General features: G+C 50.3%; 1 protein-coding gene across 1 annotated transcript in view; it reads right to left on the reverse strand.

Moving 5' to 3' along the window:
• Positions 1-309: 309 nt before the first annotated feature.
• TEKT5 (tektin 5) overlaps positions 310-22,047 on the reverse strand; it is a gene marked incomplete at both ends in the record, with an annotated part of 38,997 nt that continues 17,259 nt past the window's right edge. The window contains 2 exons of the mRNA XM_079718996.1: positions 310-523; positions 4,548-4,702. Coding sequence (XP_079575122.1) covers positions 310-523; positions 4,548-4,702 — 369 coding nt within the window. The remainder of the gene's footprint in view (positions 524-4,547; positions 4,703-22,047) is intronic.

Genomic DNA, 22,047 nt, shown 5'->3' on the forward strand with positions numbered 1-22,047 from the left:
CAGGTTTAGAAAAGGTAGCCCCTTCCATTCCTAGCAAGGCTGACAACCTTACAATGCTCTGTCACTGAGAGGGGTCACAGTCTGTCTCCTCCTGGGATCAGCCAGTAAGCTGGTTCTGCAGCAAGGAACGAGTTCCCGGATCTCTGGTATGGCACATTTATTTTAGCTATATATATATATTTTTTTTCCGTGATAGGAGGAAAGGAAGAAAATGACTCTTTTATTTTGTTTTTCTGACTTTGCAAATTCTATGCTGTGTAAGGAACGTGCATGGAGCAGGGCACCAGGGGCACCAGAGGCAGCGGCGCCTCAGGGGCAGATCCCCAGGCAGGGGTTGCTGGGGAAGGTCTTCCTCATGCCCGTGCACTTCTTGTCAATGCACAGGGTGTTGGCCTTCATGGCCAGCTCGTGCTCCAGTCGGCACTTGGTCGTGACCAGCAGCTGCTGCGTGTCCTGCATCTCCCGCAGCCTCAGCTTGAGGGTCTGCACAGTGTCGTCGATGGTGAACACCTCATTCACGAGCCTGGGGAGAGAGCAGAGGGGAAGGCACGGTTCAGCCAGCCGGGCAGCACAGGTCTCCCTTGTGCCAGGAGCCAGGTGGCAGGTGCTCGGCTGGCAGGGAAGACAGAGGCGGAGCAAGCAGACAGGTGAACACACAGCAGAGCTGCTGAGGGCGATGAGTGCAAAGGGAGAAGTAGATGGAATGTTCAGGAAAACAATCTGGCAGTTCCTCAGTTAAACATAGACTCTCCAAAGGACCCAGCAATTCCACTCCTAGGTATGTACCCACAAGAACTAAAAACAGACACTCAAATACTTGCACAAATACACGTGGGGCACTGATAACAAGAGTCAACAGGTAGACACAGCCCAAATGTCCATCGACAGATGAATGGATACACAAAATATGGTCCATCCCCACAGTAGGATATTACTGAGATGTAATGAAAAGGAATGGAGCAGCAGTACGTGCTACAACATGGATGGACCTTGAAGACATGATGTTGAGTGAAAGATACCGACACCAAAGCTTATATATTGTCCGATCCCATTTATATGAAATGTCCAGAATAGGCAAATCTATAAAAAGAGGTAGTAGATTAGGGGTTGCCAGGGGCTGAAGGGAGAGGGATAGGGAGTGACTGCTAATGAGGATAGGACTTCCTTTTGGGTCAAATGAATGAAAATGTTCTGGAGCCTGCTGCACATTGTAAATGTACTAGGTGTCACTAATGGTATGTTATTTTATGTTGTACGTATTTTATCACAATTTTTTTAAAAACCCAGATAACAGGGCCAGCCTCATGTAACTAAGATGGTCAGGTGTGATGTCTGCTCTTGGCATCCATCTCCGGTCCCACCTGTGCCCCAGCTGCCGGGAGTGTTGGCTGTTGATGGCTCCTAGGTCCACAAGTCTCCAGGGAAGCCAATGGCTCACCAAGGGCAGTGGGTACAAAAGGCCACCCGCTGCCTCAGGGTGGAACCAGCTCCATGGTGTAATTCACACTCCAGCGTTCCCCGTGGGATCAGGCTGAAGCAGGGCTCCCCTATCCTGAAGCTCTGCTTCTGTGGGACCTTCCCAAGTCACCAGGAAAAGCCTTTCTGAGGAGGGAACGTTTGAACTGAGAAGAAAGACGCGAATGAGCTGGCTGTGTAAAGATCAAGAGGGAAGCACTCCACAGCCGGTGATCTAGAGAACTCTGTGCGATGCTGGTAATATTCTATATCCGCACTGCTGGATCCGGCGGCCACTAGCCACGCGGAGCTCATGAGTAATTGCAATGCAGCAAGATCAACTGAGGAGCTGGATTTTTCATCGTTTTTCATTTTCAATCATTGAAATGTAAATGGAAGAGCCACACCCAGCTGGTGGCTACTGAATTGGACAGTGTGGTTGTACAGAGAAGAGCACATGCAAAATCGATTGGTCCGGATTTTGTTTTCAGTGCAATGGGAAGGCGCTGGTGAGGCGGTGGGCCCTGAAATGGGGAATGATGTGCTGATTCAGATTTGGGATAACCTCCAGGCTGCTGGGTAAAGATTAGATTGGACGAGGATAAGAGTGGAGGCGGGAGAGAGATTAGGGTTATTTCAATATCCAGACGGAGTGGATTGAATAGTGTCCCCCAAAAGATATGTCCAAGTCTGAACCCCAGTACCTGTGAATGTGATGCTCTTTGGAAGAAGGGGTTTTTGAAGATGTAATTGAGTTAAGGATCTTGAGAAGAAATCATCCTCGATTTAGGATGGGCCCTAAATCCAACGACTGGTCTTATAAGAGAAAGGAGGGGGAGATTTGAGACACAGAGACACACAGGGACGAAGGCCATGTGAAGACGGAGGCAGATGCAGTGATGCAGCTACAAGCCAAGGACCGCCAGCCACCACCAGAAGCCAGGAGAGGGGTCGGGAAAGGATGCTTTCTCAGAGGCCCCAGAGAGAACCAACCCTGTTGATACCTTGATTTCAGATGCTTGGCCACCGCAAGTTTGAAAGAATAAATTTCTGTTGCTGTAAGCCACCCAGTTTCTGGTAATTGGTCACAGCAGCCCTAAGACAGGAATATACCTGGTGAGCTGTGACGGTGGGTTGGTTTTGGGGCTGTGCCCTGGGAGCCACCTGGGGTGGTGGGGAGGGACAGTGAAACTGTGCTCACGACTGGAGGACACGCTGCTGGGAGGACTTGGGTTGATATCCCAAGGACGAGCAACCCCATGACAAGCCTGAGCTAGAGAGAGGCGACAGAAGCAGCCTGGAGACCCTTCTTTCCTTGGGGCTCTCTTGAGCAGCGCTGTCCAGCGATGGAAATATTCTGTTCCGTGCCCCCAGCCACACGTGGCTCCTGACCACTTGATATGCAGTTTGTGTGAATTAGGACCCGAATTTTAAATTTTATTTCATTTTAACTAATTTAAATGCAAATCTAAAGGGACTTTCTTTCTGAGGAATGGAGGAATGGACATGGAAGGGACCTGCATGCTCAGAGAGGGTCAGGAGAAGAGGGGCCACCTGTAGGAGGTAGAGGAGAAAGACCCAGAGGTGGTAAGGGAGGGGATGGAGGGACAAAGAACGTAATGTGTGGACGGGGCGATTCAGCTGCTGCAAAAGGCAGACAGCTTGAGTGCTGCTGTCCGCTCAGTTCCCGACACACGTACATATAGTTCTGCACACATACACACACATAGTACACACACATGCGCACACACACACATACACATACACTGCCCAGGACTCTTGAGCCAAACACGCCTCATCCATGTTCTCTGTCTACACCCCTTGGTGGCACAGTTTGTGGACGGGGAGGCAGGGGGCGTGTCCCAGAGCAGTAAATCCCCCGGGACAACATCTGGTCCCTCCCCTTAAAGCTCGGTTGTGTGTAAGTCTCCCTGGGGTGGACAAATGGGTGATCAGAGCCTCTGCCCCAGGGTTGCTGGAGCCCAACCTGAGCATCTAAGATGCAGGGGCAGGTGGAGGAGGGGTCAGGAGAGCTTCCCCAACCCCTCACCCAGGACCTGGACCCCACCCAGCCCAGGTGGGGCAGGACCCTGGCCACACGGCACCCACTTCTGGGGTGAAGACCTTCCAGGCCAGCAGTGGGCTGAGGAGCAGGTAGCCAGGCCTTCAAGCTCAAAGCCAGGCGTCGCTTTGCACCCCGCCCCCGACACAGCCAGCTTTTCTGTGTCCCACAAGATTATCTCAGGCAGTAACTGAGGCCGTGCAAACCTCAGCGCATGGAACCACCTGGCGTTTTCTCTCCAAATACTTTCCCTCCTCCTTACTTCTCCAGCGCTCTTCTCCACATCTCAGCTCAGAAGGAAGACAAGCCACTGAGTTGTGGGGGCATTTGTTATGCAGCAACAGAGAATGGAGACAGTGCCCCTAGCACGGAGGGAACAGAGCAGCCAAGTGACCAGCCCCAAGTCACACAGCATGTTCCTGGGAAACTAGTCCCCCATGTCCAAGGACCACTTCCTTCCTTACCTGGTCATCATCCCATTCCAAACCCCTCCCCCAGACTCACAAATCCTGTCTCTGGGGCCTTGTGAGTGTTTTGCTCCTCTCCTGTGAGGAGGCCCTTTGTCAACAGAAGCAGCCCTCCTTAGCTAAGCAGCACAGGCAGGGTTAGGCTATTCCCAGGGCTCTCAGCTGAGAACTTCACAGAAAGGGCGGTGGAGGATGACTGAGGTGTGGGCTGGGCGCCTCTTTCTTGGGAGCCTGGAGACAGAGAGGGTGACGCCCGCAACGGCAAGGGCCACATCTCTGGGCTGGGCGGCTCCCTCTTGTTGGCTTTTAGGGGACAGCCGAAGGGTTCCCGGAGCAGAACAGAGCTACGAAACCATGCTCACTTAGATGAGAGGGCTGCAGTGCAGGGGGGCGGTCTCCGTGGTGGGGAGGCCATCAAGGGCACCCCCAGAGCCCCAGGCCCCCACCCAGTGCCCTGTGGAGGTGTGGGCCTGGACGTCCTGATTGGTGGAGGGTCCGTTTTCCAGACCCAGGCTTCCTGGCAGCTCCAGCACCCCTCCCCCACCCCGGCCTCCACCACTCACTTGAACTGGGGCATGTCCCTGCACAGCTCCACACTGGGCCGCCGGGTCCGGCACTCCAGCCTTGTCTGTGCCACCTTCAGCGGGCTCTCCTTGGCCACGATGGACCTCTCCAGCAGCATGATGGTGTTCTCCGTCTGGAAGATCTCCTGCAGCGTCTGCAGAGAACATTTGCGGTATCAGAAGGAACCTGATCTTGAACTTAGCCAGCCATAAGTACCCCCAGAACCGAGTGTTCTCAACAGATGTCACCTCACTGCGGGTGAAACATGCGTTCTCCTCCCTATCGTCACTGGATGCCCTAGATCTGTGAGCAGTTCTAGTTTTCATGGTGCCCCTCCCCTGCGAGAAGGCTCTTTGTGGGTGGGCTGTGCTAACACCCCTCTCAGACTCAGCAGGGCCCAATGGTGAGGTGACATGTGCTCTGTTCCTGACAAGCCTAGGAGCTGTACCTACCATGGTGCCCCCCCAACATCCTTCCTTTGGCTAATATATTCGTTTGCTGTTTCCCTCACTAGCATGTAAGCTCCCAGAGGTCGGGGCTTTGCCTCGTCCATTGCTGTATCCCCCATTGCCAGGAAGAGAGCTTGGTGTAGAGTGAGGGCTATCAGATAAAATACAGGACGCCCAGTTAAATGTGAATTTCGGACTCACAACAAAGCATTTTTTATCATATGTCTCAACTACTGCATGAGATATAGTTACACTAAAAAACCATTTGTCGTTGATTTGAAATTCAAGTTTAACTGGACATTCTGCATTTTTATTTGCTAAATCTGGCAACTCATAGTAGGAGCTCAATAAATATTCACTGAATGAATGAATGAATGAATCACAGTGGGGTCCAGAAGTCTAGATTTTTAGCTAGCTCCTAAATGGTCCTTATGCACACTGAAGTTTGGGAACAGTGTGCCCTGAAATGTATATGGTCCTGTCCATCTCAGATTTTAATATGGGGAGGAGTACTTACACGTGAGTATGCCAGCACTCCTGAATGGAGTGGGGACTGCAAGTCTAAGACCCCGTCTGGCCTTCAGGGACTTTACAGTCATGTTGTTTTTCTCTTTGCCACGAGCTATGACATATTCACAAATCATAACATGTACTGGGATGACTATTTTAGCTGGGTTGGGCCCATATTCTATGGGCAACAAGAAACTGCTTAAAAGATGCTTTTTTTCCAAAGAATTAAAGTCCTGGCTTCCCTACTACCTTAAGAAAAAAAGCCTACAAGGAGAGCATTTCTCTACTTCAAGAGAACAAAAGGATGTCCTTTTCCTCCTGGGGGTGAGGTGGAGGCACAGTTATCTGAGGGCAGGGGGCTGCACTGCCTCTTTCAAAGCCCACCGAGGAGGAAGGCTGACCCCTCACCGGGTCCTCCGTGAGCTGCCCAGACCAGAGCGACGCCAACCACACGCTGGTCAAACATTATCGCATGAGAATGTTCTGTGCCCAACACGTGGGAAGGTAAACACTCCAGTAAAGTGGGGGGAACACCTCTCTTAGAAGCCCTGGGGATTTCCCTCAGAAACCTGCCCTGTGGGTATGCAGATATGCAGAGCTCAGAAAACACCACCCCAGCGTACTGTGGAAGAAAATTGAGCCTTCTAAACAGGAGAAACGCTTCTCGGCACCACACTGCCCCACGTGGAAACAGCCCCCCGACCTACTACCTAGATGGCCCTATTGGGGGGTACCTACTGCTGAGGTGCAGTGAGGGAGACATTACTGAGGTTTGGGCTGCTGGTGGTGCCCAGCCCGGGATGCTTCTCTCTCGCCAGTAAGGCTGCTGCTGGTGGAACCGAAGCCAGTGGCCTGTGGCTGCGCCTACCTTGGCTTCTCCTGTTTGTTCTCTCCCCTGCCCCTCTGGCCCCCAGCTCGGGGCCTGAAATGTTACAAAAGGCCTATCTCTCTGTTTTTAAAAACAATTTTATTGAAGTACAGTTGATTTACAATGTTGTGTCAGTTTCAGGTCTGCAGCAAAGCGATTTAGTTAAGTATATTCTTTTTCATATTCTTTTCCATTATGGTTTATCATAGGATATTGAATATAGTGTCCTGTGCATACAATAGGACCTTGTTGTTTATCTATTTTACATATAGTAGTGTGTATCTGCTAACCCCAAACTCCTTATTTATCCCTCCCCCACTCCCTTTCCCCTTTGGTAACCATAAGTTTGTTTTCTATGCCTATGAGTTGGTTTCTCTTTTGTAAATAAGTTCATTTGTGTCATATTTTAGATTCCACATATAAGTGATATCACATGGTATTTGTCTTTCTCTGTCTGGCCTACTTCACTTAGTATGATAATCTCTAGGTCCATCCATGTTGCTGCAAATGGCATTATTTCATTCTTTTTTATGGCTGAGTAGTATTCCACTGAATGTATGTACCACGTCTTCTTTATCCATTCATTTGATGGACATTTAGGTTGTTTCCCTGTCTTGACTATTGTGAATAGTGCTGCTATGAACATAGGGGTGCATGTATCTTTCTGAATTAGAGTTTTCTCCGGGTATATGCCCAGGAGTGGGATTGCTGGATCATATGCTAACTCCATTTTTAGTTTAGTTTTTTTTTTTTTGGCGGTACGTGGGCCTCTCACTGTTGTGGCCTCTCCCATTGCGGAGCACAGGCTCCGGACGCGCAGGCTCAGCGGCCATGGCTCACAGGCCCAGCCGCTCCACGGCATGTGGGATCTTCCCGGACCGGGGCACGAATCCGTGTCCCCTGCATCGGCAGGCAGACTCTCTACCGCTGCGCCACCAAGGAAGCCCCATTTTTAGTTTTTTAAGGAACCTCCATACTGTTCTCCACAGTGACTGCACCAATTTACATTACCACCAACAGTGCAGGAGGGTTCCCTTTTCTCCACACACTCTCCAGCATGTATTACTTGTTGACTTTTTAATGATGAAAAGGCCTATCTCTTGAGTCTAAAAAAAGGGCTGACATTCATTCACATGTTCAATCACTTCTTCATTCACTCATTAATTTACTGATTCATTGATTCGCTTGTTGACTTAACTGCTGACTAGGCACCTACTGGGTGTTAAACACTGTTCTAGGCAGTGGACACAGCAGTCCACAGAACAGGCAGAAAAACCCATCTTCACAGAGTTACATCCTAGTGGATTATTCACCCATTCCTTTGCTCCTGTATGCAACATTTATTCAGCACCCACAAGCCCTTACTCTTGTACAACTGCAACCATCTTTACCATCACAGAAGTTCAAGTTCCTTCCTGTCTGTTAAAAACACATATTGGATGCCTTTAGTGTGCAGGACATTGGTGGGAGATGCCATCACCTAAGAGGCATCCAATACATTTCAGTGTTCCAGGACCTCTCGTGTGAGCACAGCAGAGGGACAGGGACACAGCAACACAAACAAACGGGAGCTCCTGGAGAACTAAAACCTACTAATTATTTTTTCAAACCTGCTGACCACCTCCAGGAGCGTGAGCACCGCCTCCTAACACCTGCTCATCCCCCTTGATTGGCAAAAAGCAGCTGGGAAATCCAGAGACTTCTGCACGCAGCAGGCTCCAGTTACATTTTAACAAGGCTGCTCTGCCTTCCTTGTATGTATCTTTCTAGCTACCCTCTACTTCTGGCAAGTGCTGTTGCTTTTCCAGCTGTAGAAGTAATATACATTTTAAACGACTTGATTGAAACAGAAGTATAAAGTAAACAACAGCCCAGGTGGCACGAGGGTAAAATCGGGAAGGCTGCCCAGGAGGGACTGAATTTGGAAAACCCTGTATCATACTGTGTGTCCCCCCTGGGCACCTGGATACAGCAGGTGAGAGAATTGAGAGGGAGCTGCGGAGCTTGGGGCGGTGATGGTGGGAGGAGGGTGGCAGGGGGCAAGGGCCACTGTGCAGCCCCTGCCCTCCATCTCCTCCTCGGGGCCGGCTTCTGGAGGGGCTGGGGGAGCGGGGTGGCTGGAACCAACTCTTGGTTTTTCTTCACCACCCCCTGCCCCCACTGGCATTTCCTGAGCGGGCCTGCCTGTGGATTTCCCACAACAGTAGGGGTTTTCCAGAACTGGCTGCTCTAGAACCCACTGATGACTCACACCCAAAGCAAATCTGCCCAGGTGGTCTATACTCTGACATAAAGGTTCTCTGGAACCTCCTGTCCAGCCTCTGTCACTCACTGTCAGGGTCTTCTTCATTGGAAGGGAGAAAACACACACACACACATACGCACACACTCCGTCATGGGGGCAGCCCCTCATGCCCACCCCAGTCCTGCCAGCCTGTGAACCTCCAAGAGCCCTGGGGGCAGTGACTCAGCCTCCAGAGGTTTGAGGAGGGTGACCCCCAAGGGCCAGGAGGCAGAGACCACATGGACTGACCAGAGGCAGGGGTTGGAGGCAGAATAGCCTTGACCTTCCTGCTCAGGAGGAAGCTAGAGTGCCAACACCGAGCTCTGAGCTCCAGGACAGCCTGGTCCCTAGACCCCAAATTCCACGATAGCCCCTAGGAGAAGAGTCTGAAGTCTAAGAGGGTGACGCACACATCCCAGCATGTCCACTCCTGGTATATACTCTAAGAGCTCAGGACCACTAAGGAATACACGTGTCAAGAAGGTTCAGTGAGCTGGCAGCGTCTGGGTGCCCATGACCATGGAGACAGACACATTAAAAAATGGTAAATGAGCAGATGGAGGATTTCGGCAGCCAATAGATGGAGAGCATTAACCTCACATAGGAACAACGGTGGGTCTCTAATATGATGCGAGGTGAGAAAGCCAGGAAACAATGAGCTATTTTATACAATCCCCTTTGAGAAAACTAAAAATCCATGCACATACAACGGTCATCCACATTTTGTGAGAACACATTTCAATCAACAGTCCATATTCATTCAATTAAAGAGGTCATATTCACTCATTCATTCATTAAAATGGTCATCTATGGAAAGTCATCTATGGGAGAAAGGGAGTGACCACAAAGAGTGGGGATAAAAGGGAATAAAGAAACGAGGGGCTTTGTACAAACATATGTGCAAGGAACCAAGGAGTATGATAAGCTCACCTCTCTTCAACAGGGTCAAAAGGGAAAAAAATCCCCACAATCCTACCAGATCTAAGGTTTCCTTTTAAAATAACTTTTCTAGTTTTTTTTAAGGGAGAAATTCAATTAAGGACAAAATACTGTCTAATAGTAAAGGGTATTAATTCTTAAATTTGTTTGCGCATTAGCATTACCTTGAGAGTTTTTTAAATTGTGGATGCCTGCCCCCTGCAAATGGTTCAGATTTCATTGGTCTGGGGTGCAGCCTGGGTGTCAGGATGTTTTAGGAGCTCCCTAAGTATAGCCAGAGTCAAGAACCATTGGTGCAGGTGAAACAGAGATGTGCAAACGTTAAAAAGTCTCAGAGGGAAGGAGATGGATTAAGGACCACAGTTAGGGACTTGGAGTAGCAAATCAAAACTGTCTGTCTTGGCAGGAAACCCCAAATGGGGTCAAGGGAGTAATTTCATCCCTAGGTAGAAGATATTTTTGGAGATATACATGTGGGTGATCTGTTCGCCATGGGCTTGGGTTTCCAGGAAGGGGTCTAGGGGAGGGGTCGCTGCCTCATCACAGGGTTTTCAGGTTTCTGGGGGAAGTCCGATGTCAGCAATTTGAAACCGTGGTGCTCCAACCCCAGTCCCAGAGCTGAGCCCTTGTCCCACCATGGCTACCCAGGCAATCCAGACCCCTGCCCAGGCAGGCAGGAAGCTCAGGGCACAGGCAGCCTTCCAAGGTGGGAAGCCCTGGGTAAGTTTGCACATGCTCTGTAACTCAGAATCCCTCAGACCCAGGTGCCTGTTACGTGCATGTGCACACATGCACACACACACACTCACACACGATGAGTGTCTCAAACACCTCCACCTCCCTCTGCAGGGGGAGGGAGGTGGAGGTGTTTGAGACACTCATCCACCTACCTGCCCCCAGAGCTGGTGTATCTCACACATCCACATCAAACCCAGCATACTCCCACCACAGGGCCTTTGCACGGACTATCCCCTCTGCCTTCCCCAGATATCCACATGGCTCATTCCCTCACTCCCTTCTGGTTATGGCTAAAATGCTCAGAGGCCTTCCCTGATCATTTCCTTTAAAATTATAACCCCCAGGAATGCCCTGGTGGTCTAGTAGTTAGGACTCCACGCTTTCACTGCCAAGGGCCCGGGTTTAATCCCTGGTCGGGGAAATAAGAGCCCACAAGCATCGTGGCGCAGCCAAAAAAAACCCTAAAATTACAACCCCCAAACCGGCCAGCACTCCCAATTGTCCTAACCCTGCTTTATTTTCTTTATAGTCCTTACACCTTCTGTCATACTGAGCTTTACTCACTAATGTTGTTCATCATCCCCCACCAGAGAGTAAGCTCCACATGGGGAGGGAGTTTTGTTTTACTCACTGCTGAATCCCCAGTGCCTAAACCTATCAATGCCTGGGACACAGTAATAATAATAATAATAATAATAATAACAACAACAACAATATCATCTAACACTTAAAATAGTGTTTACTGTGTGCCAGGCATTTTGCTATGGGCTTTGCTTATATCGACCAATTAGTAGGTGCTTAATGAACACTTCCTCCCTGGATGGACCAGTACACACCATGGGGTGTTTGGTTAAGAAGAGAGCACAGACATTGGCACCAGACGGCCTGAGTCTCTCCAAATCCCAGCCCCAGCACATCCAAGCTGGGCGACCTTAGGCAAGTGTCCTAGGCTCTCTGAGCCTTTCTAGTAAAACGGGGATCATAGCCATTCCCACTCCATAGAGTAGAGGTGAGGCCATTAGTGCCAGGCCTGGGAGAAGGAGCTCTTGGAAACCTTAGCAAGTGTAAAAACCCCTTCACTGCGGGCACACAAAGCTGGTGACACTCACACTCATTTGCAGTAACTTGAAAAGCATGGGTACCAAGTCCTGCTCTTCCCAAAGCAAGCGTGTACCTGTGTGTGTGTGTTTCTCCCACAAACACACCCTGGAAAGTGCCACGAGGAAGTCATCCTGCCCCTTCTCCCATCTTTCCTTGACCAGCTGGAGATCTCTTTCCCTCCTTCCCTCTCTTCCTCTCTCCCCAGTCCCTAAGCTGGGGAAGGGCTGCCCTGAGCCCCAGAAGCCCCCTCTCCCAGAGTCCCCAGGGATGTTAGCCTTTCTGCTCCCACAAAACCAAGGAAGTAGGGGGAAAGCTGCTCCTGGGGCAGGGCGCAGGCTGGCTCACCGGAGCAGCTGGGCGAGCCGCTGTGGGATTGGCCCAGGGGGTCACCCCATGGGAGGAGTCTCAGCAGCCTTGGCCGGAAGCTGGAACTCAGCTGGGAAGGAGGGGGTGGGAGTGGAAGGGTCACCTCACTCCCCTCCCCAGGCCCTAGCTCTGGGCCCTGTGTGCTGCAGGCTGCCTGCCATTCAAGGTTGCGAGACTGTTCTGCCTCCCACATACCGTGCATGGGGGGGCGGGGAGGGCAGGTCACTTCAGCTCACTGAGTCCCTCCGTGATCACACAGATCTAGGTTCAAATTCCAGCTCCTGCTTTTCCCCGCTGTGTGACCTTCAATGGGTCGCTTAACCTCTCTGTGCCTCATGCAATCATGCATTCGATATCTACTGAGCCCTTCACTCAGTAGCCCCTTCTATGGGGCCAGACACTGTGCAGGGCGCTTGTTCTCTTGTCTGTAAAGCCAGTACGACAATAACAACTCACCCACCAGGTTGCTGGGCAGATTAAATGAAATAACGTGTATGAAGTGCTTAGTCCAGTGCTGGCATATGCCATGGGCTGTCCTGCCTCCCCACCCTACCCCCAACTCCCATCCTGCAATGTTCAGTCTGTTAGGAGATTTTTCCTCTGTGATCATTGGTCTTTTGTTTCTTTTTAATGTCAGGCAATCTGAAGAAACTCAGATTCGTTTGACAGAATTTGTCTTTGCAGGCAGCTTCAGTTCCCTCAGACCTCCAGTCCAGGGCTCAGGGTCAACCTCCATCAACCCACTTCTTTGGGCGTAAGGGGTTAAGGCAGGGGTCACCTGCGCAATCGAGAAGGAGCGTCCTCTTTCTCAGCCTCTGGAATGTGGCTCAGAGGGGAGGCAGCTCAAGGCAGAAGGTGGGCCACATCCCCCCTTCCCCCAACCGGCCTGGGGAACCAAAGGTCTTTCTGCTAACAACCCCTACCCGCTCCGCTCCAGGCAGATTCCCAGCCACGGCGGCCTCCATGCAGGCTCTTGGAGGTAAGAGCCCTGGGCGGGAAGTCAGGAGACTAGGGTCCTGTCTAAGCCCCAATGCAAACCAGCTGTGGCGCTCACACCCCACTCAGAGCCCTGGGCTGTGGGGAGAGGCCCAACTTCCTCATCCAGTGAATGTGGACTCGAGGCCTGTCTTCCTCACTGGCTAGGGCACTGCAAGTGCTCCTGGACCACGTACATGCTCTACCCATCACCCATCAGCCCCGCGTGCCCGGAGCCACTGCCTCTGAGATCCGGCCTGAGAACTGTCAGCTACAGGTATGGCTGTGTGTGTGTGTGTGTGTGTGTGTGTGTGTGTGTGTGATTTTGTTTTTAAGTCTTCAAGTCAACCCCCACTCAGATGGCTGGGAGTCCCAAACACGCAGCCTTCTGGAGCCTTTTGAATATGCTGTAGACAGTGGACACGTTTTTCTGTAAAGGTCTGGGTGGTAGATATTTTAGGCTTTAGGAGCCATATGGTTTCTGTCACAGCTGCTCAACTTGGCCACTGCAGTGCAGAAGTAGCCCCGGACAATACATAAATGTATGGGGGTATCTGTGTTCTAGTAAAACTTTATTTACAAAAACAGGCGGGGGCGGGGAGCAGATTTGGCCCTGGGGCTGGTAGTCTGAGGCCCCTGCTATAGTCCCTCACAGAGGAAGTCCTGACCCCTCTAAGCAGCCCATCGCACACGAGGCTGCTGCCCCTCTGAGGTTTCCCAGGTTCAGACAGAACAATCTCTCTAGGTCCTTGCTACTCAAGGTGTGGTCTGTAGACCAGCATCACTGGATTCTGAGCGCTTGGCAGAAATGCAGACTCTCAGGCCCTACCCCAGACCTACGAAGGTACTGTGCCTTTTAACAAAACGCTCAGGTGATCACGGGCACATTAATGTTTTAAAGCAGAAGGACATGGTCATGTTTGTAGTTTGAGGCAAATCTCTCCGGCTGCCATTTGGAGGGTGGACAGAGGGGACAAAGGAGGGAAGAAGATGGCCAGTGAGGAACTGAGAGGCAGGAGGGCCCACACCAAGGCAGGATGGAGAGACACAGAAGGAACGAGTTCACAAGAGTATACAAATGGCAAAATGGGGAGCACTGGTGATGGCTGGAGTGTGCCAGGGGAGGAGGGGCCAGCCCCTAAAATTGCGAGGAGCTTCCTGCCTGGGTTCAAATGCCAGCACCACAGGACTGAGCACGTAGCCTTGGCAAATTGCCAAGCCTCTCTGAGCCTCTGTTTCCCCATCTGTATAATGGAGATAATAACAGTATCTACCTCAGAGGGACTGCAAGGATTGATTTAGGTACCCCATGTTTAGCACACTGGCTGGCACCTAACAGGCACTCTATAGACCTCAGCACTTTCTATCCATCCATCTATCCATCCATCCATCCATCCATCCATCCATATACCCATCCATCCATCCATGCATCCATGCCTCCATCCATGTACCCATGTATCCATCCATGTATCCATCCATCTACCTATCTTCTACCTTTTATCCTTTCTTTTTTTTTTTTAAGTCAAACCTTAATGCCAGGAGACCAAGGCTTCTCAGTCTTGGCACTACTGATATTTGGGGCTGGGTTATTCTCTACTGTGGGGCTGTCCCATGCACTGTGGGATATTTAGCGGTATCCCTGGCCTCTACCCACTAGATGCCAGTAGCACCGCCTACCAAGTTGTAATAACCAAAAATGTCTGTAGACATTATCAGATGTCCTCGGGGTATAAAACTGCCCGTTGGAAGGCCACCGATCTAGTGGTTATTATTATTGTTGTTGTTGTTAGGCTGTGGTGGTGGGAGTGGGGGAGATGTTCACATTAACTTAAAGAATGAACTCTAGAGCGGAACACCTAGATTCAAATCCTGGCTCTGCCATTTACTTGCTGCGGTGGGTGGGGGTGGGGGGCTTTGGGAAAATACTTGTCTGCAGTTTCCTCATCTGTAAAATGGGCTAATAGTAATCCCTTCTTCATGGGGTTGTAGGAGGGAAGATGAGTTAATGTTAGAAAAGCACTTAGAACTCTGCCTGCACAAAGTAAGGTTAATATGTCTTTTGTGGTGATGGTGAATTTTTTTTTCTCTCTTCTGCTACTTGTAATCGGATGGCAAACTAGATTGTGATCATCCACCCTCAGACCTTGTTGGGGTCCCCAGCGTGGGGAAAGGGTGAGGTCTGAGCTGGAAATGGTCTCTGGTCTTGAATGGGGTGTGAAAAGCACTTGCCAGGTCTGCCTCGGACGAAACCAACCTCAGCTCAGTAGAAAAGGGCGCTGATATTCCTGGCTGGAGTAGAAATCCACCCAAAGCCTTTGAAAGGGGGAATGTGTTTGGCAGAGCTGTCGGCCATGTAAAACTATCTGCCTGCATCTTGTCTTGTGACGGTAGAGAAAGCTTCTAGGCTTTCTCTAGGGCCGGGAAATTATTTTTGATGTGGAGGGAAAAAACAGATTTAGCAGTTCCAGCCGGCTTTGGGCTTCTGGGTGCTTTGTGCAACCTTGCAAATTTATTGTTTTCCAAATTGCATGAAGCCAAGGGGTTTCCAAGGAGATGCCTGGCTCAGTGCGGCTCCCCAGCTTAGGAAGGCAGCTTGGAATCCTTTTTTTTTGGTCAAACGGTGGAAGATTTTCAAGCACAGCCAAGCCCAGGGGCAAGAACTAGTTGAGGAGAGCTCCAGAGGGACTTGGCCAGAAATGCAGGGCATGAGAGTGCCAGATTATTATTTTTTTTTTTTTCACCATTTTTATAGTTAATAGTCAAACTCGGCACTCCTGACATTTGGGGCCACAACTTCTTTGTTGCAGGAGGCTGTCTCATGCATTGCAGTCGGTGTTTAGCAGCCTCCTTGGACTCTACCCACTATCTATCTGGTAGCAGCACGCTGCCCCCCACCACCTAAGTTGTAACAAACAAAATGTCTCCAGACATTGGCAAATGCCACCAGGGAGTAAATTCAGCCCGGGTGAGGATTACAACTCTGGAGGAGAGATGTGGAGTCAACCCTGCTCGCAGTTTCTGTCCAGAGGCGGCCAGCTGCCTTCAGACGATGCCAGGCCAATACAAATATCAGCTGCTCAGAGGCCATCTGGGGTCAGGGGTCAGGAAAGTCCTGGAGGGCTCTGGAAAGTCCTTGAGGGGTGGGGGCTCCCTGCTAGAGAGGACACTTGTATGATTCTGTGAAAATTCATGGAAATCTACTAGCTCAGGCCCCCGAGGCTCTTCTTCTTAATGCTTATCACAATTTTTAATTAATCATGTATTTACTTATTTTTTTAAAATTGGTCTCTCCCACTAGAACATAAGCCTCCCTGAGAGCAGGGATCATTGTACCCCCAGCTCCTAATTCAGAGTCTAGCACACAGGATGTGCTTAGTAAATACCTCTCAGGGAAGGAGGGAGGAGGGAGGAAACATTTGTTGCACGTCTACACCTGGGAGGCACATCTGGAGAACCGGTTAAAACTCGGATGGCTGGACCCCAGAGTTTCTGATTCAGAAGGTCCAGGATGGGGCCCAAGAATGTGCACTTCTAACAAGTTCCCAGGTGATGCTGATGCTGCTGGTCCAGGGACCACACCTTGAGAACCACTGGTCTGAACTCTGAACCTTTAGTTCTCAACCTTGGCTGGGGAGTTTCAAAGGTTGGATGCCAGGCCACACCCCAACCAATTAAATCAGAATCCCTAGAGATCGGGGTGATTCCAATGTGCGAGGGTTGAGAACTGCTTAGCTGTACCTTTTCTTTCAGTCCTTGAAGGATTATTCCTCTCTCAGAGATTAGGAAACCGAGAATCAGAGGAGTTACTTTACCAAATTCAACCCTGGTCTTTTGATTCCGGAGGCCATGTTCTTTCAGTCACTTTGCTTGTCCCTCCCCATCAGTAAATAAATCAGACCACAGTTTTGTTTTTTGGGTTGTTGTTGTTGTTTTTGTTTTGTTTTGTTTTTTTACCATTTTTATAGTTAATAGTCATTGAGCACTTACAAGGTGACCAGTCCAGTGTGGATGCTCTTATTCTCAGAGCAAATATTTGCCAACCATTATTGATCCCATTTGACAGAGGGAGAAACTGAGGTACAGAGAGGTGGGGCAATCTGATCTTGGTCACATGGCCAGGAAATACTAGAGCCAGAATTGAACCCAGCCATCTGCACTGCACTATGGGGCTCACATGTGGGAGAAGAGTGTCAAGATGGAAGAGGAATCTGGACCAGGATGAGGCAAGCACATGTGAAAGCCAGGAGTATAGGTGAGGCTGGGCAGCTGGTCCTGAGTAGGCAAGGAGCTGAGGACCCAAAAGTGAACAAGTCACAAACTGGAAGAAACTAGGAGACTGCTGGGACACACCCATACCCAGGAGGTGCCAAGGCAACCCTCTGCCTCCGCCAGGCTTGCATCTTATATTCTTCTTGTCTCAGCAGCAACCAATCTCGGTGATTGCCCCACGCAGGGCTTCCAGTCAAAGCATATGATTGGCTAACACCAACTGCAGAGGGCAGTAATAGCTTCCTTGAGTATCAGTGGTCCACAAAGTGAGCTCAGAACTACCTCATTTGCACTGTCCTTAGCTCCTACCCGGGCCATGCTGACCCATGCTCATTTTCGGCCCCCTCTGCTGTCTGGTCCCTCCAGCATCCTGCATTTGTTGGCTGCCTTCCCAGCTCTGGACCTTGGCCCTGTTTCCCTGATCCCAGCCGTTCCTCTCTCATTTGGCACAGTGTCACCGTGGACAGACAGCGGTGACCCAGCACCCCCACCCCATCAACCCGCCATTTCACAGCCCTCAGAACTGCCCGTATCTGAGCTCTCGTGGACCCCTCAACCGGGTGTCCCCAGGCCCATACCTCCCAAGTACAGTGATGAGACCTGAGCCTACATGACACCAGGGAGCCTTTGATTCCTCTTGGTACTAAGGTGAGCATCAGGCAGAGAGACCTACTGAACTCAGCCCCAAGGCCTTTCCTGAGGGTTACCTTGGAAACCCTCTACATACCCACATACCCAAGCATGTCTGAACAATTATTTAGTCTACTTCTTCAAACCAACTCCTTTTTCAGCCTTGAACAAATGTATTTGAAATGGCATCTTTATATCATTGCCACACGTGGAAAATGAGTATCTCTTGCCATTGATAGAAAGTACCATCACAGTAGAGAAGATGGAAAGAAAGACCTTGATTCTAAGTTCTGTTGTCTTTCAAAGGTTCAGTGCCAGTTTGAGGCTTGAGGCCTGGCTGGAAAGGGGGATTCCCACACAAAAGAGAGATGGCAAAGACAAATTAGCGTCACATCAAGCCTTGTTCCTCGACCCTGTTGGAAGGATTGACGGAGGGAACTTGAAACGAGAACTTTCTCACTAGGATGCAATGGTGTTTAAGGCCTGGCCCGGCCCCTCACCAGAGGCAGGCGGGCCGGCTCCACATCCCCTGGGCTGGGCTGGTTTTAGAAACGAGCCGTCAGAGCTTGTCTGCGGGCACTGGTGCTGGAAGGGATCCGACTGCTTGCAAAGCACAAAAGCTTTTCCCACTCCACCACGGGTTCCAGGCCTCGTTGGACAAACAGAGGGGCTGGCGGCAGGCGCTGGGGCCCTCAGATGGCGACTGCGGGCCCTCACCCCACAGACACGCGCCTTCCTGCCCTGGCGCTGCCTCCCGGGGCAGGAGAGGTTCTGCTGGTGTTAATGACCAATTGGAAGTCGAAACCCCAAAGAAACTTCAGAGTAAAAGCAAAACCTTTCAAGGGGCAAACTCAGAGCCCCTCTGGGTTCTCTACAATCCTTTCCAGGCCTGGCTGCTTTCTTGCATTTCCTCTGATGCACAGAGCAGAACGTGCCAAGGTACAAGCCTGCTGGGATCAGGCAGGTGATGCAAATGCGCAAAGGGGGCCGTGAGAGAAGACGTGGGGACTGAGCCAATCGGAGAGCCCGGGCCCTGTCCAACGAGGGGCTGTGGCCATTCAACTCCTGTTGGTTGCTCCCCTGTAGGAAAGTGGGCTCGGAGTTGCTAGAGCCACCCAGTTTTCCAGAGATTCTAGAAATCTGAACTTATACATAAAATCTCCATTTTTTACCAAGATATTAAAAAAAAAAAAAAAAAACCTGAGCATGGGGGCTTCCCTGGTGGTGCAGTGGTTGAGAGTCCGCCTGCCGATGCAGGGGACGCGGGTTCGTGCCCCGGTCCGGGAAGATCCCACATGCCGCGGAGCAGCTGGGCCCGTGAGCCATGGCCGCTGAGCCTGAGCGTCCGGAGCCTGTGCTCCGCAACGGGAGAGGCCACAACAGTGAGAGGCCCGCGTACCGAAAAAAAAAAAAAAAAAAAATATATATATATATATATAATAAAAACCTGAGAATGCATAGAAAGGTATGTATGTGAATGTTCATAGTAGCTTTATTGGTAACAGCCCCAAACTGGAAACAACCCTAATGTCCATCGACAAGTGAATGGATAAACAAATTATGGTGTATGGATACGATACATACCAGGGGTGTATACATACAATACGGTATCCATACAAGACATACAAGACACAGGAATAAGAAGGAACAAACTAGGAATCTCGACTACGCTGAGTGAAAGAAGACTAATGAAAAAAGAATGGGTAGGGTATGGAGCCCTTTATGTAATTATTCTAGAAAATGCAAACTATTCTGCAGTGACAGCAGATCAGTGGTTGTGTTGGAAAGGAGGGAGGGAGGGATGACAAAAGACATAAGGAAACCTTTTCATATGTTCACTACCTTGATTGAGGTGGTGGCTTCATGACATATATGTGTTAAAGCTTCTCAGATTCTACACTTGAAATATGTACAGTTAATTATGTGTCAAGTAAAAACAGAGCTGTTAAAAGAAAAATGTGAGAGGCCAAATAATATGTGGGTCAAGTTTAACCCCTGGACTACAAGTGTTTATCCCCTGATTTAAAAACCAGTCTGTCTGCATTACCTTAGACTGCACTGAGCACCATGCATTTCTGGAGGCGCTGCCATTGCAAAGGTGAGGGGTGCTAAGAAATTCTCATGACAGCAGTGGTGCAGACAGGCCTGGCCACGGTGAAGATGGTGACCTGGGGACACCAGCAGAGAGAGTCTGTCACCTGCATTCTCCAGCTAAACTCTCAAGGTTTTCTGAAAAATCTAAAGCAATTGAACTTTTTCTCTCTGTCAGTCTAGTCGGCCTATTCAAGTATCGAATGGCCTCTCAACAAGCTGCCAGCTAAACAGTTGGCTGTATCAAAAGCAAACAGAGCCATTAGGAGAACACAGCAATGGTCCAGGCAAGAGATGGTAGAGGCCTGGGGCAGGGCAGAAGCAGAGGAGGGAATGGGGAGTGAGGAGATTCTGAAAGTAGAACCAACAGGATTTGCTGGTGGAGGGGATGTGAGGTGGTGGAGAAAGAGGAGCATCCAAGTGCACTCCAGAATTTGGGATTGAGCCCCTGGAAGCTTGTGGAAGCATCTGGAAGTGAGAGCCCCCAACTGAGATGGTTGGAGCTCCAGGTGGAGGAGGCAGTAGGGTGAAAGTTGGCTCCTGTTTGCTACAAGAAAGCCTACAGCTTGCAGGGGGCGGTGTGCTGTGGAGAGGAAGCAGAGAAATCCGACTCATCTCTCCGACAACCCAGTCGAGGCCACGCTTCTGGCTTATCTGCCCCAGCTCCTAACGTCATTTGCCCCGACCACATTAATAACCAAGATGGAAAAATGAGATTTTGATTCAAGGGCATGCATCCGGGAGGGGCGGCAGAAATCCCAGAGGGGTGTTTGTATCTGCGAAGTCAGGCGGCGAAGATCTATGTGATGGGCCGAGCCGGTCTGATCCCTCGAGGGAGGAATGGCTGGGCTTGGCTGGGAAGCTTGGAAGCAAAATGCAATCAGAGAAAATCTGGTTAGAATTGGATGACTGTGGCTTGCCTTTTGGAAGGATTTGGTTCCCCCAATATTTTGAGTTTGGAAGAGAGAGGCAGGAAGAAGGAGGGAAAGAAGAGAAGGAGACAGCTTCTCTGTCAAAGCCAACTCGCTTTACAACCTGCACTCTGCCTTACCTCCCACCGGTGGTACTGGCAACTTCCTGAGGCTGTTCAACATGCATATGCTCAGGCCCAACCCCAGACCTGCTCAATCAGAATCTGCATTTCGATGCAATCTCCAGGTAACACAGGTGATTACTGCACACAATGTAATATTTGAGATGCACAGGTCTACTTGGCACTTCTCCAACAGTCAGGTTTTCACCTACCATCCTGACCATTATGGCCATATCCCCTCACACAACTTGTGACATGATTAACAATCTTTTCAAGTCAATTGGCTTTAAAAAAAAAAACAAAAAAACCCTTAAATGCATTTGTTTAAAAATAAAACTTTATACCACTATTATCAGTGGAGAATCAGCATCATTTGCCATAATGGAAATAACCATAAAAATGCACGAACAAGATGAAAGTAAAACCATGTGATTGAAACTCTGGCTGGATACAGCTGCCTGCCCAAAGCTCTCAGCCTGAGGCCGGCGCTCTCTGTTTAAAAGGGAGATCAGTCGGGGTTAAAGAGATGAGGAAGGCAGTCTTGTATCCGATCAAGACTTTCCTCTTGAGAGCATCACAAGGATTGAAAAAGGACTGAAGAAGGAATAACTTTCTCACTGTGTGATTCGGTGACATTAACGCTGCATCCGTGTAACACACCTACTGTCATTTCCCCTGCTGGGGCCTCATTCCCACAAGTGTAGAATAAGCGCTGTGCTGTAGCAGCGTCCCTGCCCCCATGCCCCCTCCCCCCAGGTCCTTGCACCTTGCCCTCCACATTGAGTCTTCCGCTAAAAGGCACCTCAGACTGGGCAATTGGATGCAGGGTACTTATGCTTATCTGGAGACACACCCCTCCCCCACCTCCCCCCCCCCGCACTGGGCCCCTGGTTCTCAGGAGCCACCCACTCTGTGGCTATCAACTGTTTCAGCCCAAAGAGGTCACCAGCCCTTCTTTAAGCAGTGGTCAGTATGACTGGTCGATACCCCAAGGACCCAAAGTGTGAGGACCCAGGACAAGTTACAAGGCTTGGGCTATGACCTTGGGGATAGAACCCCAGGATCATGGGGAACATGACCAAGACAGCCAAGGCTGTCTATGCAGCCCTAAACCACTGGGGCATTCAAAGTCTGCATGGGGAACTGTGGAGACCTGGTCTTTCAAAGTGGATTCCTATGACCACCTGGGCCATAATTGCTTTGCAGCACAGGTAGGGATGGGGGCCTAGAATTTTCCAGAAATGCC

This window comes from Hyperoodon ampullatus, assembly GCF_949752795.1.
Source record: "Hyperoodon ampullatus genome assembly, chromosome: 14".
Taxonomy (NCBI): Eukaryota; Metazoa; Chordata; class Mammalia; order Artiodactyla; family Ziphiidae; genus Hyperoodon; species Hyperoodon ampullatus.